The 18,795-nt window shown below is 28.9% G+C and overlaps 4 protein-coding genes across 8 annotated transcripts in view; 2 read left to right on the forward strand and 2 right to left on the reverse strand.

Moving 5' to 3' along the window:
* Nucleotides 1–255: 255 nt before the first annotated feature.
* On the reverse strand, nucleotides 256–11,287 carry LOC115245468 (centrosomal protein of 290 kDa-like). 4 transcript variants are annotated; one of them, XM_029823794.1, is made up of 23 exons: nucleotides 10,768–11,287; nucleotides 10,543–10,624; nucleotides 10,348–10,394; nucleotides 10,207–10,267; nucleotides 9,968–10,103; nucleotides 9,736–9,872; nucleotides 9,412–9,653; nucleotides 9,057–9,189; nucleotides 8,387–8,577; nucleotides 8,169–8,310; nucleotides 7,731–7,971; nucleotides 7,299–7,464; nucleotides 5,856–7,202; nucleotides 5,480–5,777; nucleotides 4,057–5,180; nucleotides 3,697–3,895; nucleotides 3,402–3,613; nucleotides 3,146–3,293; nucleotides 2,669–3,067; nucleotides 2,430–2,596; nucleotides 2,136–2,340; nucleotides 1,794–2,051; nucleotides 257–1,721 (listed from the first exon to the last, which is right to left on the reverse strand). In XM_029823794.1, the coding sequence occupies exons 4-23, from the start codon at nucleotides 10,264–10,266 to the stop codon at nucleotides 1,647–1,649; spliced, it is 5,880 nt and encodes a 1,959-aa protein (XP_029679654.1). In that variant the 5' UTR covers nucleotide 10,267; nucleotides 10,348–10,394; nucleotides 10,543–10,624; nucleotides 10,768–11,287; the 3' UTR covers nucleotides 257–1,646. The 4 variants fall into 4 exon arrangements, with proteins under 4 accessions (XP_029679656.1, XP_029679654.1, XP_029679653.1 ...); XM_029823793.1 differs by having other exon boundaries at nucleotides 258–1,721; nucleotides 10,181–10,267; nucleotides 10,768–11,285; XM_029823795.1 differs by lacking the exons at nucleotides 257–1,721; nucleotides 1,794–2,051; nucleotides 2,136–2,340; nucleotides 2,430–2,596 and having other exon boundaries at nucleotides 2,938–3,067; nucleotides 3,135–3,293; nucleotides 10,181–10,267; nucleotides 10,768–11,285.
* A 157-nt stretch (nucleotides 11,288–11,444) lies between these two features.
* LOC115245495 lies at nucleotides 11,445–13,841 on the forward strand. The gene is made up of 6 exons (XM_029823847.1): nucleotides 11,445–11,686; nucleotides 11,803–11,880; nucleotides 12,478–12,596; nucleotides 12,675–12,796; nucleotides 13,025–13,203; nucleotides 13,290–13,841. Exons 2-6 carry the CDS (start codon nucleotides 11,839–11,841, stop codon nucleotides 13,347–13,349), a joined length of 522 nt encoding a protein of 173 aa, XP_029679707.1. The 5' UTR covers nucleotides 11,445–11,686; nucleotides 11,803–11,838; the 3' UTR covers nucleotides 13,350–13,841.
* A 10-nt stretch (nucleotides 13,842–13,851) lies between these two features.
* LOC115245494 (multiple inositol polyphosphate phosphatase 1-like) lies at nucleotides 13,852–16,282 on the reverse strand. The gene is made up of 8 exons (XM_029823846.1): nucleotides 16,017–16,282; nucleotides 15,607–15,917; nucleotides 15,409–15,534; nucleotides 15,168–15,312; nucleotides 14,961–15,061; nucleotides 14,742–14,851; nucleotides 14,282–14,479; nucleotides 13,852–14,200 (listed from the first exon to the last, which is right to left on the reverse strand). Exons 1-8 carry the CDS (start codon nucleotides 16,183–16,185, stop codon nucleotides 14,026–14,028), a joined length of 1,335 nt encoding a protein of 444 aa, XP_029679706.1. The 5' UTR covers nucleotides 16,186–16,282; the 3' UTR covers nucleotides 13,852–14,025.
* A 1,967-nt stretch (nucleotides 16,283–18,249) lies between these two features.
* LOC115245465 (protein lin-37 homolog) overlaps nucleotides 18,250–18,795 on the forward strand; it is a 4,224-nt gene continuing 3,678 nt past the window's right edge. The window contains exon 1 of one of the 2 annotated variants that reach the window (XM_029823788.1): nucleotides 18,250–18,660. The gene's annotated coding sequence lies outside the window, so the exon portion shown is untranslated. The remainder of the gene's footprint in view (nucleotides 18,661–18,795) is intronic. The other variant, XM_029823789.1, reaches the window with a different exon arrangement.

Here is an 18,795-nt window from a genome sequence, read left to right on the forward strand (position 1 = left end):
TAATAATAACACGTACGCATAGATATAATAGTAATACGTATACATTGGTTCAGATTTAAGCTGCATATTTGTATGCGAGATATGAATTTAATATATTAATTGAAATACTCATAATATATTATATATACTAATATATATTATTTGGCAGTATATTAAAAATAAATAAGAAAATATAATATTTGAGAAAGTATTAAATTACTTTCACGCATAAATAAAGATAAAAAGATAATTGTTTCAGATATAGCAATGCCTATATATAAAGATTTATATGTATTATATACTGCTTGTAAAATTAAATATATATAAAATTATACTATATGTATGATTCAAAAATATTATTTTCAACTCTTTGCACTTGTATATTGTCTGCTCTCAGTTGGCTACATTGCCATACCAGGTTCAAATTTTTACGAGTACAAAGGCTTAATAATAAAAATGCAAAAAATATAATGACAACGACGTTAATTTATTATTAAACAACGCATACGTCAACATACCTGGCAATGATTATGTATCATTCGCAGCAAGCAATCTTTCGTTGCAGTTTGGCGGGAAATAACGGCGCGAGAAATATGTGAGAGGATTCCCGCCTATTTCAATACGCACACACACACATACGGAAAACCGAATCGTCGACCGAAATCGCGATAGCGACATAATACGGACACTTTAGACAGCATTTGACACTTTATAAGAGATATTTACAATAGTTTTTCATGCAGTTTTTGACGAGGAAATAACGGCGCGAAGTAAATATGCGAGAACTTCCACCTAATCGAGACACACATACACATACATGACGGACCGAATCACCGACTGAAATCGCGATAGCGGTGTAACAACGATTATACGTGATGCTTGATACTTTAGACAAACGTCTGACACTTTATAAAAGATATTTGTAATAGTTTTTCGTGCACGAGATTTTTTTAAACAGTAAAAATTACGCAAGAAATACGGAGCGGTTCGAACGTGATTACTTTACGATCATCACGACGCGTACTGTGTGAAGTTTCTGCGAAACTTCGATTCAAGCAGCCAACTATACAGAGTAATTATTTATCGTAGGAATAAAACTCGAAATATTTTGCTATGTATTAGAAATGTTTGAAATAATAAATTAATTGTACTGATTCATTTAATATATAACGTCTAATATTTTAAATAATGTCGAAATATGCGATAAAAAAATGCGGATAGCATGATTTTTATTTAGATATAAGATTGTGAGATCAAATCTCTTTAGTTATAAATATTTTTGTCAACGAAATAAAATTTTTGTAAAATCTCTTTGTTATATGCGATACGCACATAGAATATATCAATAAGAAAACTTTTTGATTATGGATTATTTTAAGAATTTATAAATGAAAGAAATGAGACGATATTTTCTTAGGACACTATATTACATCGATAAATGTGATGAACATTGTGCACCTGCACGTACAAAAATTGATACGATTATATGAAATTATATTATAAAATTATTACACAATAGAAGTACTGAATGAATACAGAAACAAGGCTTTATAGTCCACAAATTTTTAATTGAAGAGTATATATAAAATAAATGCATATATTTGTCTCAATAAAAGTGTTTTTTTTTTTTACCATAAATCCATAAATTGTTTACTCCCAAGCGTCCATTATTCTGGTGTAGGTGGAGTTACATGACATTCTGGAATTGTTGATAGGGTTTGCTTCAATTCTAATTGTTGCACCTAATAATAAAATTATATAGATAAAAATTTCTTAATTTTATCTTTTAAATTATGTATTGTTTAAATTCTTACACGTTGCCGCAATGCCTTTTCATTGATGGCTGCTCGTGTCAATAACTGTTTCACTTTTTCTAAAAGTTCGGATTTATGTATTAGTTGTTGCTTCAAGATACAAAAATCTCCATTATCATCTTCCGTTTGAGCCTTTTCTAACATAATTATTCTCTGTTCAGCCAGTCGTAAGTCTGACTCCAAACTTATAACACATTTCTGAGATTCCTCATATTGTCTTTGAAGTAAAATATTTCCATCGATAGTATTTATCTTTCTCTGTATTTAAAATATAATAACATATATATGATAATGTATATAAAAAGACAAATATATATAATATCTAAAAATAGATTAATTTACTTGGTTGATTAAAAAGTGATTTTTTTTAGAATTAAATTTCAGTCTTTTATTCTCTGCCTGAAGTTTCTCGATGATTCGCTTCAATGTAAAGATTGTTTTCTCCATTTCAAAAGTAGATGTTTTGTTGTTTGATTCTGGCAATTCTTTATCTGATGATCTAGGAGTAGAATCAGAAGATTTTTCTGCTTTTAACAAAGTGATGTATCTGTAAAAATAAAAATACGATAATAATGTAATCGTTTTTTTAATCTATATTCTTACAATAGAGAATAGTATATATTATAATAAACATACTTTTCCAAATGTTCGACTTTTTCTCGCAGTCTCGGAGTATCCGAAATCGTCTTTTCTAATTCTAGTCGTAACTCAAAATTTTCACTTTCTAACTTAAGATTCATCTTTTCAAGAATATCTTTAGTCATTTCTAATTTCTCCAATTGACTAATTACACATGTATTACCCTGAAAAATAGCATTTAATAACAATAAAAAAAAGTCACATATTTATTTTATAAACTTATAAAGTATACTAACCTGAGAAACTGCTTCCAGAGCTGCATTATGCCGTTTTAATTCTGCTATCTCTAGTATCAAATGTTCATTACTTTCTTTCTCTAAACGATCAGTTAATTCCTTAACACGTTCTCTCAATATTCGACATTCTTTTTCCAGTTCTTTTTCTATTGTGTTAAGCTGGATAGTTGAAACGGGTCTTGCCGATGAAATACCGGATACGGTATCGCTCTCAAGTTTGAGCTTGCTTCTTAAATGCCATTTTTCTCTTTCCATACACGAAACGACAGATCGAAGTTTCTCATAATTTGTAAGCAATTTTTCATATTCATTAGTCTTCTCTTTAAGTTTTTCTTTTAACTTTTCTGCTGTTTGCTGCCACTTTTTTTGTTTTTCCCACAATGAAAGATCCTCCGCAGTCTATTCAAAGAAAAATCAATTTCAGTATATATATATACTATTAAAATAATGTTTTATTATGACTTACTCTTTTTATACCTTAGCTTTTTTAATTTCCTGCGCCAGATATTCTCGATCTAACTGTGTCTTTGCTTTATGTAACTCTTCTTCTAGAGATGTTACTTTACGCTCGAGTTGCGCTTCACGTTGCGATATTTTTTTCTCCTGAGTTTTTGTCGCCATATATCTGAAATAGATCAAATATTTTTAATTCATATATTTGTTACAATTAAAGTTAAAATCAATTTAAAAAGAAATAAAAATTTATTTTAATGCTTATAAATTAGCAATTTACTTTCGACTAAGTTGCTGCTTTAAATCAGCTATTTCAGACTTGTATGTTTTTTCCTTTTCCATTAGAGACTGAAGCTGCCGACGTAAAACATCTATTTGATTTTGTTGTTGCATTTGATCACGATGACTATGATGTGGCGTTTCATTTACTTTTGTATCCCGTACTGTCATTTGCTGAGATCGATTTACAGACTCTATTAATTCAACTTCATTCTATATAATAAAAATATATTTTTAAGAAATTGAACAATTATATATAATATTATTCAATAACAAATCTAACAAAATTATGACACCTGTAATTGTTGACATGCAAGAGTTAATTCATATATTTTGTCATCTTTTTCTTGTAGCTCCTTCATCAGGGAAATATTTCCTTTTGTGAGTAACATACGATTTTCAGACAATTGCTGTCTAAGTGTATCGGCTTCAGATTGCCACTTATTTGATTCCGTATGATAACTTTCCAATTCATTTTTGTGTTGTTGCTCCAGTCTGTAAGAACATGAATTATTTGTAATATATCATGCAACCATTTTCCATGTTTTCTTTTATTTTGCCATTTATTTTCGATATTTATTAATCAACTTTTCGATATTGAAAAGTTGATTGAATTTGTGATCGTGAATAACATTTTATATTATGGTGAAACAAACCTTTCTCTCATACGATCCATATGTTTCAATCTTTCTTCCGCTAATCGATGCCAACGTTCGCTCAGTTCCTTGCTGATATTTAATTCTGCTTCGAGAGTAGACACCTTCTCACGTAGTCTCGCAGTTTCTTCTTCTTGGGCGGCACTGTTTCTCGGTACTTTCGCTGCGGTTTCATCGGACGTTGAGGTTTTTTCGAAAATATTTTTCACACTTATAACCGGTTCTTCTTTTCTGCTTTCACTTTGCATAGCCAAAATGCGATCGTGCAAACTTTTAATCTCATCCTGGAAACGACTCGCTGCCCGACTATGTTCGTCCCTGTCCTCTTTCAATAAATTTTGATATCTCAAAATAGTTTCCTCCTTTTGATTAATTAATTTCTGTAAACTGTTTATCGTCGATTTCAGAGCCAATTTGTCAGTACCATCGGTATTAGTGATACGCGACTGACTTATTAATTCATCGAGTACATTTTGTTTTTGCGCAAGATGTGAATCCTTTTCCTCAATCGTTTTATTCAGAGTATCTATTCTTGTTTGATATTGTAAATCTTTCTCCTCGATTGCTTTGTTTGAAGTGTCCACCATTGCTTGGTATTGCGTATCTTTTTCCATTATTGCTTTATTTAAAGCGTCCACTTTTGCTTTATACTCCGCTAATTGTGATTCACATTTGACGAGCATCACGGAACGTTCCGATGCGAGTTTCAATGCTTGATCCAACTGTTCGTTAAGGATCACCGAATTGCTGCTCTCTTCTGTATTATTTCCCGCTTCTCGGAATGTACTTTTTATAGTTTCACTCGATTCAATAGATTTTTCTTTATTAATATCTTTAAACACTGTAATGTCTCCAGTATCTTGTACTTTTTGATTTAAGCAGCAAGTGTAGGTATCTGTTTGAACACTAACCACTTGAGTTTCTGTTTCTGCTTGAATAGACTTCGTCTCAACATTTGGTGTATTAATTTGAAGCTGATTATCGTGTTGTGGATACCAAGCTCTTTGAATATTTAACATGTCCTGTTCCATACTTGTTATTACAGATTCGTATTCATTGAATTTACTATTGGCGATTTGCAGTTCATGCTCCAGATGAGCTATTCTCCGTTTATATTTGAAATCCTAATTAAAAAAATATAAAAATATGTAATAATCCTGTATAATAAAAACTTTTTATAATACAGGAAGAATTCAACTTGAAGCCAACATTAAAAGCATTATTAAAATATAAATCTTTATATATAAAAATAAAAATTTATCAATAATTAAAACGCATTAACAAAAATTAGAAATTAAAAATAGAAATAGAATTAAAAATAAAAATTTTTTAAGCTTATCCATGTTACGATAGCTTAATATTATTTTGCCAAATTTTATTATTATAATAATTTTTTATACTTAGTTATCATATAAAAATTTACACTTAGAGTCTGTTGTGAAGATTCGGCAAAACGTTCCATTATTATTTGGACGCTGCCAGCGCCAATTTGTTGCTCTAATATATCTTTCAATCGTTCGATAATTTCAAGACGAGCAGATAAAAGTTGCTGTTCGTACTTAATACCTTCATGACATTTTTTGGTTTTTTGCATTTCTGTATCGATATTTTGACGATTTATTTCCAATTTTGTAGCAAGTGTAATTACTTTTTCTAAAGTACTTATGGGGGTTGATCCTGCATACTGGCATTGTAGAAAATATATAATATCTGTGTAATACCTGTAATACATATATACACAATATAATATAATTTCTATATAAGCAAAATAAAATATTTAAATTAATTTTTAATCATACTTGCAACGATTGTCACATTGTTTCCGATAATCTTCTACATAACTGCGCATCTCTTCATATTTTTTTTTTGAACTATCAAGTTCTTGTTGCATGCAAGATAGCTCGTTTTGCAGTCGCATTTTCTGCGAAGTTAGTTCCATTTCTGACATCTTCTTACTTGTAAGTTCAAAATCAAGTCTTGAAATAATGGCCTTGTCTTCACTTACAGCCTGCAAATCTAATATTTGATGCCTAAGACTATCTAACTCTAGTGTTTGTAATGAATTTAACGAATATTGCAAACGAGCTTCGTTTTCAGAAATTTGTAGCATTTTTTTCAAACTTTCATTCTCTATAACAAGCTGCATTTTTTCATTTTGCAGTTCCTGTATGCGATTATCATCCATTTGTGTAGCTTCTTGTAATACTATTCCTTTAAATAATTTTTTGTGTATCTGAATCAATTTCTCTTGATTTTCAGAATTGACAATGGAGAGTTGTTTAACATTATCTTCGCACTTTACTAATTGCGTTTGTGATATTTCATATAGTCTAGTCATCTGATCAGCTCGTTGTCTTTCAATCAATTCTTTGGCTTCAATCTCTTTTAATTTTTGCTGCATCGTTTCATTGTCATCGTTATTGCAGTTATACGTTTTTCGTAAATCTTCCATGAGTTGGTATTTCTCTTGCCTTATCATTTCTATTTCCGCTTTCAGAGATGATATTTCGCTGAAATCATGAAATATTATTGCATTTTCTAACAAAGCATGATAACGTATATTCAATTCCTCATATTTCTCTTTCAGTTCATTATGCACAGTTATGCTCACAGAATTGCATAAATTACTCTGCAAGAGCGAAATTTCTGACAGCAAAGTTTTATTGTATTTGTTTGCATCGGTAAGAGCTTTGTTAAAATCATTCTCTTTTTTAATTATATCTTTTTGATATTCATATAATCTGCCAGTTTCCTTATTAAGCAATCGTCGAAGACTCGCATTTTTCCTGTTCATAATTATTATTTCATTAGTGGCATCTGCATATTCTCTCGTTTTTATTGCAAATTCTTTACGAACTTCATCGTCTCCGTTTTCTATTATTTGCCAATTTTTCTTATAAACTTCTAATTGATTTTTTAAACCATCTATTTCATCTTTCAGTTCATTACTCTCTTGAATCAACAAGTCTTTTTGCTTTTCCCATTCCTCTGCCTCATTTTTATATGCTGTTTGCAAAGCTTTCATTTCCGTAAGGCATGTCATTATCGCTTCATCTTCGCTATGTTTCTCGGACAACTTTTCCAAATCTATATTTTTAATCGCTGCTAAATCTTGTAATATAATATTCTTCTTTTGCAATTCTTTTCTATAAATTATGCATTTGAGTATGATTTATTAATTATAATAAAGATTATAGCAAATAATTAATTGCTTAATTGTATTAACAAATTTTATAAAATACCTCAGTAACCTAAGCTGTGACCTTAATTCAGTATTACTGCCTTGGACAACATTAAGATGTTCCTGTAATCTCATAGCTGGATGGTACCAACCAGCTAAATGTCTAACATCCAAAGCTTCTAATAATCGTTCCAATGTACTGGATTGTATTTCCACTTCACTCTTACCTAGAATACACAAAAATGTCATTTGCTTATTTTTAAGCAATTATTAATATAATAAAATTACAAAAGAATATAGCAATGTTCATTATTTGCCAAAACATGAATAGAGAATGCGAGAAATTAAGCACATTTAATTTTAGAATTTTATTAATATTTTTTATATTAAAGACAGAAAAGGAAAAAGAGAAATAAAAGAAAATCTAGGGTGTCATAGAAATGGAAATGTGTGCAATACTAAAGTACCATTAAAGTTAGTGAAAACCATTCACCATCTTGATTGCGTATACTGTCCATAATCTCATGCATGCCTTTTCTAAGTGCCTCATTTTCTTCTATAATTATCTGAATATTTTGATTAACTTCGAAGATATCAGTTTTAGAAGATACTTGCATATTTTCTGATTCCATCAATTTAGTTGAATGCAAAAATTGATTACTAAAATCACCTAAGTTGTCTGAAATGTCTAGTGTTTTCTCAGACTTGCTTAATTTATACTTCAACATCCTTACCTACAAAAAAAAAATTTGTAATAAATATTCTCTTAATATGTATTGCAAATCATATATCTTAAATAAGAAAGATATGATTCTATGTATTATATTATATATGTATATATATGTATGTATGTGTGCGCGTGCACATGCATGTGTACATTATACGTGTATATATATATTTTATAAATTAGTTTTTCAATAAATTATCTTACATCTGATTTTAATTCTAAATTTTCTTCTATGAGGCTTTTATTTTGTTGAATAAGTTGTTCCATTTTTCTCGATTCCTCTTTACGTTTTGCTATAACACTCTTAATCGATATTGATTCATCCTCTGGAATTCCTAACTTTTCTCTATGATATGAAAAGATAATGTTATATTTACTTTCTCATTTCACACACACTATAAAAAATATTTAGAAAATTTTACCTAAGAGTTAAGATCTCCATTTCTTGATATGAATTTAACATCTCCAATTTATTAACAACATTGACTAAGTCTTCAATATGTTCATTCTTGTGATTCATTTTGATTTTTAATTCTTTAATTTCGTTCAATGCTTTAGCTAAAGTTTGATTTCCATCTTCATAATTTTTTAAGGTGGACAATACTTCACACAACTATATACAAAAATATTTAAAAAAATATTTAGAAAAAAGAAATTTAGATTATTTTTAGTATATAACTCAATAAATAAATACAAAATATTCTAGAATTATTGCCACTCTTTTCATTTGCAGCTTTATTAATATATAAAGCTGTAATTTATAATTAAGTTTTCCTTAACATAAAGACAAAAATATTAATGCTTTGAAACTATGAAAAATTGATAATTAAAAACATTTCTATTCATTAAGTTTCCAAAGAGAATGCGGATTTATAACTACATTTATTAAGTAATGTACGAAAAATCCGATGTAAAAACAAAAGTAAAAACGAAATATTTAATAAAATTTTCATATTTTTATTTTAATGAAAAATTAACTCTATAAAATTGGTAAGATTTGTAATATTAAAATTACCAAGTGGCAATAGCTCTACAGTATATACTTTATATAGAGTTTATTATAAACCAGATATGAAAATATGGATGTCTAACTTTACTACTCTGTGATTTGGCATCATCCTGTGCTTGGGATAATGCATTTTCCAAATTAGAAATCTTTTCATTTGCAATTTGTATTTTTTTCAATAAATTTTTTTGCTCTTTCCGTTTGTCACTTTTTACAGACCTATGAAATACATCAGCTTGAAAACAAACAACTAAACATAACAACTAAAAATGATGATCTGGATAAAATTACAAATATATATATATATATATATATATATATATTTCGTCAGTTTTTAATAAAACGTAAATTTTTTATAAAACTAGTCACTTTTCGATAATAACTCACTTATAAAACTCCGAAGCATCATATATATATATATATATAGAAAATGTTACTTACTCCTGGGTTGCCTGTGCTTTTAATTTTTCTATAAGTGCAGCACTCTCATTTATTTCAACGATTGCATCAGAGAGTTTAGTTTGCAATTCGACTATAATAGCATCCCGACGAGCTATTTCATCATTCAGATGAATAATCTGTGATTTATTTTCTTCTTTTGCTGATGTAACAGATTGCATTAAAGACTGTGATACACTTTTTTTTAAATGTGCAATTTCCATATCTTTTTCATCCAATATACCCTTATAACATAAATAATGCAAATTTATATAAATACATTCTTTTATTTTCTAATGTAAATATTTTATTGAATTTATATAATACCTTCCATTCAGATATTCTAGTGTCAATAGCTACTCCAAATTCATCTAACATTTTGTCTCTGTCTATTTGCTGTGCTGTTATTTCTTCTATTTGAATAACCAAAGCTTCATTTTCTTGCTCTAATTTCTGAATCTTATCTGTAATAGCATAGCACTTATGTTTATTCATAAAAAGCATACTATATGATACAATAATATATATAATACAAAATATATATTATTCAGGTAAGCACCTTTATATTCTGTAACTTTTATTTGAGTTGAATGAAGTTCTTGTGTCATCTCATTCATTTTCTCTGTTGCATCCTCCATTTCATCTTTCAATGTCGTTAATCGTCTTTTAAGAATTTCATTCTCCTTGTCCAAACCCTAGAAAATGAGAAGTAGTAATAAGGAAACTTTAGTTTTTTATTATATAAGAAAACTCTAGTTTTTTACTATGTTACCTCCAATTCAACCATAAGTGTCTTAACTTTTTCATTTGTATCTGTATATCTGGCTTGTGTATCTGGACAAGCATGTTCTCTTGCATCCTTTATACAAAATAAAATTATTGATAATAAAATACAATATTTTATTAATATGCTCTACAAATAATAATAAAAAAACTTACTTTAGTCAAACCATCACTTTCTTGTTTTATTGCAGATATATCATGATCTATCAAAAAAATTATATAAATATGTATAGAATAAAAATTGTACAAATTATCAAAGTAACTTGTCTTAAAATCTTTATAAATTTTATTTCAAAAATGATCCCAAGAGTCAAAATGTATAAACATACACAAATTTTGACAATACGCTACCTATGGTCTTTTGTTTGGCCTCTGGACGTAAAGAAGCTATTGTTTCTTTCAATTCACCGCATTCAAGAAGTAAGGCCTCGACCTAACATCAATAAATTTATTTTACACATACAATATATATTATATAGCAGAAAAAGAAAGCTTACTATATAAATTTTTTCCTTTTAATAAAAAAAAAAATAAGAAAAAATATTAAATATACATAATAACGAATAAATTCTTTACTTGATTATCTCTATAAGTCAACATTTCCTGCGATAATCTCATGAGTGTTCGCAGATTATATACATCGGTAATCTCGTTTACATCACATCGAACCACTTCTGGAAAGAGATCCTCGATTTCTTCGTCTGTTAAAGACGAAACATTTATAGATAATATTCTGTCCCAATCGGTGCGAACCATTATTCGCGATAATAATTAAACCGAGAGAGAAAAAAAGTAAGTCATTTAATCTTTATTTGCTATGGCTGTATTATTACTCCAGAACCCAGATACTCTTTTTGACATTTTTACAACAGTATACAAACATCACCATGTAGCTTAGACTAATATTTCATGTAGAGCTGCCGTCAACGGCAAGTACAAGCAAATGTCAAGTGGACAACATATGGGCGAATAACACCGAAGACCAATGACAGAACGCACCAATAGTCTTCACAGGCCGATATCATCAACCAATCAAACTCGAACGAAGGTGCTCAATTTGCCAAGCAGCGTAAATTTGATTGGTTGATACTATCGGCTTCCGAAGACTATTGCAGAAACATTAAGTGTCGGTCTACAATAGTGATTTAAGCTCTAAGCCTTAAGAAATTGACTAATCACAGTCGAGTATTCTAAACGCTACGCATCTTCATGCAAACCTGCTTTGATTGGAATTTTTCATCATTTTCTTCCCGGCACCATCCGGCATCCGGCAATCCGGCATCCGGCCGCCAGTCGGATCTCTTCCCCCAGTCCCCCAATTCCCGTTTGATTAGATGTGATAGTGATAGTTTGATAGTGTGATTAGGTACTGCCGGACAGTTGATTGTAACACAGCGTGAATCTCAAGTCAGATTAGGATTCACGATATCTAAAAGATATCCATGAAATAAAAGAGGAAAAACTGTGTGCTCGTGTGTGAATTTGATTAGAGAAAGTTAGTTGAAATTTTATCTAAATACAATATTATTCCTTTCGTGATGTCATATTATCGTGAATAGTGAACAACGCACAAACAAGTTTTTCGTAAACTGATGTTATCTCTCATTTTAGATCCTTTCTTTCTTGGATTAATTTGCGGCCTGTAGAATGGAAACGGTTACTAGCAACGAAACGGTTATCGCTTCTGAGGTTAGTATATTTATCCTTTCTCACACGTAGAACTCTTAAAAAATGCGATGCTAATATAGTTAAAATTATCTCTTTCCGTTTAACCGATAAAAAAAAAGTTATTTAATATGTACATATATATTCTCTCTTTCTCTCTCTTAAGTAGACCTTGGTAAAAGGTAAATATGATTTGAAAGTCATTTCATGTTTAACCTTATTTGTGAGAGAAAGTTTTTATGAATATTTATGAAAGGTGAAATATCAAAGTTTAAATTACATATATAATCTTGAAAATAAAAATTAAGTTTTACTAGAATCGTTTATACATAAAAATTCAATTGTTTTGTTATTGTTGTTTAGTCAATTATAAATGTTTATTTAACAATTTATATAATTTATGTATTAATGTAGAAACTTATTTTTTATGTCATCATCTTACATACATACACACACACATACCCAAGAATATATTTATACTTCTACATATATAAGAGAAAACTCTATTTTATATTTATTGATTATTAATGATTATTTAAAAAATAAAAAGAGTTAAAATAATATTAATATATTATCTATAAATAAAATTAATGAGTAAATTTTTTTCTCTTATTGGAACAGGACAAAATTAGAAAATCTTTACACGAATTGCAGCCATCAGCCACTGATAAAGAAACTTTAGTTGGTGCTGATAGAATGATCAAATCTACTCAAAAATCAAAAAAAGCAAAATCAAAGAGGTAAATTACCTTGAAAAAGTAAATTATGAAAATATTGTAATAAGGTTGATATAAACCCTTATATGTTGTATGTTTTAGGAATGTATCTCAAACAACAAAGGATAGTTCTAAACACAAAGATGTGAAAACCAAAGACAAGGCTGTACAAACTGTACGAGAGGAGAAGGTACAAATAGAGCCTGAAGATTTAACATCCACAGGTACATTTAAAAAATTGCATTTTTTCTGTATTCTTTTGTCTTTCCTGAGTAGAGGAAAAATATTGGGGTCCTACTGGGATTTGATCCTGGGATCTCTGTTTTAACTAGCAACCATTCTATCATTAAGCTACCATGCCATTGTATTCTTGTTGCTCTCTTATACTTTGTACTTTTGAAATCAAAATACATATAAAAAAATTTTAATTTTCTCTAAAATATTTTTATCAGATGTAGCTGGCCCGAGTGAAAATTATTGGCAAATCCTAAGTGAAAGGCGACGAATAGCACTTAAAGATGCTTTAGAGAAAAATGAAGAACTCGTAGAATATATTGAAAAGTTAGAAGAAGAAAATCGTGTCTATAAAGAAATGTTAAATGAGACAAGAGCACTTGTTGTTGTGCTGCAGGTAATAGTCTTTGTATCGTAAATGGATATTGTGTGTATTTACTCTTGACATAATTACTAGTCTATAACTATACTATTTTATTGCAGGAGATGATTGGAGATGACAGAAGTGGCATAAATAATTCATTAGAAGATAGTACTCTTTAACATTAGATATTTATTTTTTTAATAAGAAAATAAAAAAAGAACAATATAAAAAAATCGGTAAGTCTCCATGTAAAATTTTTGCAAATATATGTTTTCAATATACGTTTCAAATATACGTTTTTCATAAAATTTCAATTTTTTATTTCAATAGGTTATTGCATATGTGAATATGTAAGATCCTTCCTTTGTAAGATATATATATATATATATAACACTTTTAAATATTTCTAGTATTATTTAATAATAGAAACTGTTAAAATTTTTTTACATTGTTCTTTTCTCATGACTTTATTGCTAATGAAATTAATATCATTTAGCATGTATATTGCATCATAGTAAAAAAATCATAAAAAAATACTATTATTATTTCTCAAACTTGTATTATACACATGACTTGCTTAGAATACACAGTCATGAGCATTTACTTAAACTCATAAAAATTATATAGAGATTTATAATTTGTGTACAAAATAATAAAAAGATGTAAAAGTCTAGATTAAAATTGTTATTTATGTAAATACATATATTTTTCTTGAGACAACAAACGCGTCGAAATATCAGGTACAAATTAATATTAGTGTAAATTCAAATATAAAAAATAAAATAAATATTCTATCCTCAAAGTAAATAAAAAAGAATACGTATATAACATCTGTTGTAAAAATATTACTTTTGATCAATTATTTTGTCTTGTTATATGACACATAACATCAAATTGACATTCTTCGTCGCGATCTGGATATGCCGCTTTCATAATAGATATCGGACATGGCATATCATTTGGACAGCCTGACAAATACACCGGTCGTTCCTGAAGCATGAATAGAATACTAGGACCTTGAGATGCGCAACTAGAAAGAATGCAACGAAAAAATTATATCTATGAGAAAATATATAACATAATTTTGTATAATCTTAAAGTAAAAACATACTCGTATAAAATAAATGCTATGTTAGATGCAAATACATCAATAATACTGCTTCTCCAAGCTCTGTTATCTTCTTGGTGCAGTGTGAAAGAATCGTGCATCAAAGGATGTAGGTCTTTGGCTACTCCAAGTAAAGCCAATAATTTCAGAATTGTTCCAGAATGTGTAAAATAAGCTGTTGTTGTTGCCTCTTCTGTAGATCTGTAAAATAAATTATATTCTTCTAATATATAATTTCAATACAATTAAATTTAATTGCAAAATTAAAATTATACAATTTGCCATATTTATTGACAAAAGGCTTTTTTTTCTATAAGATTTTTTTTAGTTCTATGAACAAAAGGCCTCAACAAAATTAAATACAAATGCTTTTTGTGTAATATATAAAATAAAATATAATATATATAATATTCACAAGATCTTAAATTGAATTTATTATTATAATGGATATAGATTTGCATACCCAAAAAAATTAAACATATCTTTTAAGGCAGGACATGCTTGCTCATAAGTTAATGGATAACCATATCCATCAATCCAATAGAATTCTAAATCTTCTGCATATTCAAAGATCTGCATATTCAAAAATAAAACAAATTTATAATTTGATGTGTGAGTAAATTCCTTCATTTGGTAATTTATGTATATACACACATAATTATACTTTAATCTAAGATCTTACTGTGAAATCATTCAATGAAAATATTTTACACCAAGGAGATACCATACTCTGATTCCAAGCAGTTTCAAAGGCACACATAGTATGCATTAAATGTGCGGTTTCTGGAAACATAAATAATAGTCACAATCATAATACAGTGAGTAGTGAAATCTTGATAGTATAATATTGAATAATATTTATATGCATATGTTTAATAATAGCGCTAACCATAATCGATATTGTAACCAATACGCTCTTTAATATTATTTAACATATCTTTAACAATTTTGCTATCCAAAAATTTCGTTTTTTCTAATCTTGCATTTGAATTCTTATCAACTTCTTGGCGCCAACGAGGACAAGCCTTGTAAAACTAAAAAAATATATATCAAAATAATCATCTAGAGAGAGAAAAATAGGAGAGTGACAAATCATCTGAAAATTTAAAAATAATAGTAAATAAAATTACTCTTATAACTGGATCTCGATATATCGGTGCTGGATACCAAATATTTTTACTATTATGCCAACCAAATAAACCAACAGCAAAGTGCTTCGCGCTCTCCTCTGTACGTTGAGTGGAAGTATATCTGAACTAAAATTCATAGTTGATGATCAAAGAATACAAACATATATATAAAATGATCAAATATTTTGCTATACATACTTTATAGGTCTGATTGTTGTAAGTTTCCGGCATCAGAGATGGAAATCTTGCCTGATATCTTTCTCCAAGATCAATCATTTCATTCTCTCCTTCTGCTGTCAATTTCATCATGTTCCTTTGAGTAAGCGACAGTTTCCATTTCTTAAACAAAGCTGCATCATCAGATGACAGACTTGTTATATTGTTTTCATAATTTTCTAATATTATACGTTGCAGTTGTGGTAACTCATTTATCATACGAGGTATATATTTCTTGCCTGGGTAACGAGTCCCATGACGCAGAATTAACCAAATCTTTTTTTCAACACAATCTATAAATACCAATAAACACATATATTAGTAGAACTTATGAATACACAAGTTCAACCATATTAAATATATAAAAAGTAACTGGCAATATTATAGAATACCTGCATATTTCAATTGTGATTCATCATAATTAGCTACACATCTGTAAGGAGTTTTTGAACCTAGTTTACATTCATAAGTATCATTATGCTTGGAATAATTAGAAGCGTAAGAAACATTTATAGTCATTATATAAAAGATAATAATTTCAATAAACAGTTTCCAAAGCATTTCGTGTATTAATCTTGTAACTTTTCTATAATCGAAAAGATATAGGAATATATTAGCTTCTCGCGCAAATGCATTTCGCGTATATATACATAATTTGTTTCCCATATCAGAGAGAAGCCTGAGAGGGGTCATGCCGTTTTTCATAAGACTTTTTTCTAGCTAGTACAGTAGCGTCAACTAGATCCATTTTAGAGCCGGCGGAACTACATGACCAGATTCACTTTTCGGTGCTACGGTAAAAAAATCGGTTGATGCATGTATATATCATATATATATATATATATATATATGCGACATAAAACAAATTTTCTTAAATTAATTTTCTTAATAATTTTTTCCTAATTTTTAAATATATAATGTGTAGAAGATATTTACAATAATAAAATTTACAATAAATTGCTTTTACTTTTTTCTTATTTTTGAAACAAAATTATCAAGCATTTTAAGCAATATATCAAATTATTATTTTTTAAATTTATATAGCTTTTTATAATTAATTATTAATTTATTACTTGGATTTTAGAAATATTTGGATTATTAGATTAATCAATGAATACTTCGAGTAAGCGTTTGATTGTAATATTATATTATTTAAGTAATTTTTTAATTTATAAATTCAATTGGATGCACTAGTGCGCACTGATGCATATTAAAAGCTATTATATAAATATATGTCCTATTATCCACGGTTTCCGAGATAGAGCGACTTGAATAATGTACAGTTGCAAAATTACTGACAAGGAAGAAATACTACGTACTATTTCTAATATTTATTGTTCAAGTGATACATTTTTTACAGATTATAATAAATTTTCAAAAATTCCACCGTTAACATCAATGCATTTTTCAACTGTTGTGTGAACATGGCGTGTTGCTCGTCTGAGTACATCGTGACGTTCTTTTATGCGGGCACTAGCATCCATTATTTGAGCGAGCAGGTCGTCTCGTGTATTCATATTTTCTTCTGTACACTTCACTGTACAGGTTGACGGATGAAGGTTGAAGTGTACAGAATAAAAGTGAATACACGAGACGTACATTTAAGTCGCTCTATCTCGGAAACCGTGGGGAATAGGACATATATTCATATGAACATTTTTGCTTAAAATGAAGCAATTTATTAGTAAATATCTTCTATACGTTATATTTAAAAATTAGGGAAAAAAATTATTAAGAAAATTATAATTTCATTTTACATGCGCATATACATAAAAATACTTCAATTATAATTTATTATCGCTGTAGTATATAGTAGAATGACAAAACATCATAGCGCAGCTAATAAAACATTAATAAATCCATAATAACATTCAAGTCGCTCTATCTCGGAAACCGTGGGGAATAGGACATATATTCATATGAACATTTTTGCTTAAAATAACCGATACGATCACCTTCCAGAATATTGACCTTTCCTCCTGGAACACCCTGTATATACGTCATAGTACGCAAAATATTTTCAGCTACGAATTATCAATAACATGGTATTCGGCCTTGACGGCGTAAACAAACAGCGCGCTATTGTTTACGTATTACGACTTACGGCTTTATCATTTGCACGACGACACTCGAACAGTAATGTAGTAGTGCGAGACGCTCGTCAAATTCTTTTTCTAAAGTGACGGTTAGAACTATAGGAAAATATAATTAATTATATTTATATAAATTTGTTTATAATAGCTTTTAATGTGCATCGGTGCGCACTAGTGCATCCAACTTGATATAATTAATAATTAATTCTCTGTCTTTGTTTTACTCTCTAGATAACAATTATTTAAAAATACTTAAAATTAAATATATTTTGTCCGATGTTTTTTCGTTCGACTTTTCGATGATCTAAATACCATTCAGATTGAGAACGCGCAATAAAATAGTCTAATCGCAGATCCGAATAATTAACATAACGATAAGCTCCGTGATATATCAATCGTTTATTAAATAATTGATAATTTAAAATATCTGTATAATATAATATTCCGCTTGTATATACGTCATAGTATGGAAAATATTTTGGCAGCAAATTATCAATAACATAGTATTCGGCCTTGGCGGTGTAAACATTAGCGCGCTATTGTTAATGTGTTACGACTTATGGCTTTATCATTCGCGCGGCGACACTCGAGCACTGAAGTAGTGGTGCGAAACGCTTCGTATATTGTCGAATTCTTCCTCTAAACGCGATCGCGACTAATATTGAAGCATAATTCGCTATGATTATTACAAAATTAAATTTTGATAAACGACACGAAACTGTATCGCGATGATAAATCATTTTTTTTGAAGCGCTGTGCATACGATTGTTCCGCGATTGGGAAAGCCGTGCAAAGTGTCCCGCGATCATCACGTATTCAATTAATCATAATTAACTGTGTTTTCGCGAGTAAGTGTAAGTGCTACGTGGATACAGCAAAGGAACGAAATAGGAGAAAAGAACTTCGGAAAAGCATCAGACAACGGATGAAGCGACGATATGCGGTAAGTAATTTATATTTATATTTATCATTTATATTATATTATTTTTAGAATACATTACTCGTTCTTCTTTCATTTTCATGATAATTAATATTTAACTAATATTTCTATATAAATATTTTAATATTTTATAAAATA

Source organism: Formica exsecta, unplaced genomic scaffold (genome assembly GCF_003651465.1).
Source record: "Formica exsecta isolate Colony F162 unplaced genomic scaffold, ASM365146v1 scaffold98, whole genome shotgun sequence".
In the NCBI taxonomy this organism is placed as follows: Eukaryota; Metazoa; Arthropoda; class Insecta; order Hymenoptera; family Formicidae; genus Formica; species Formica exsecta.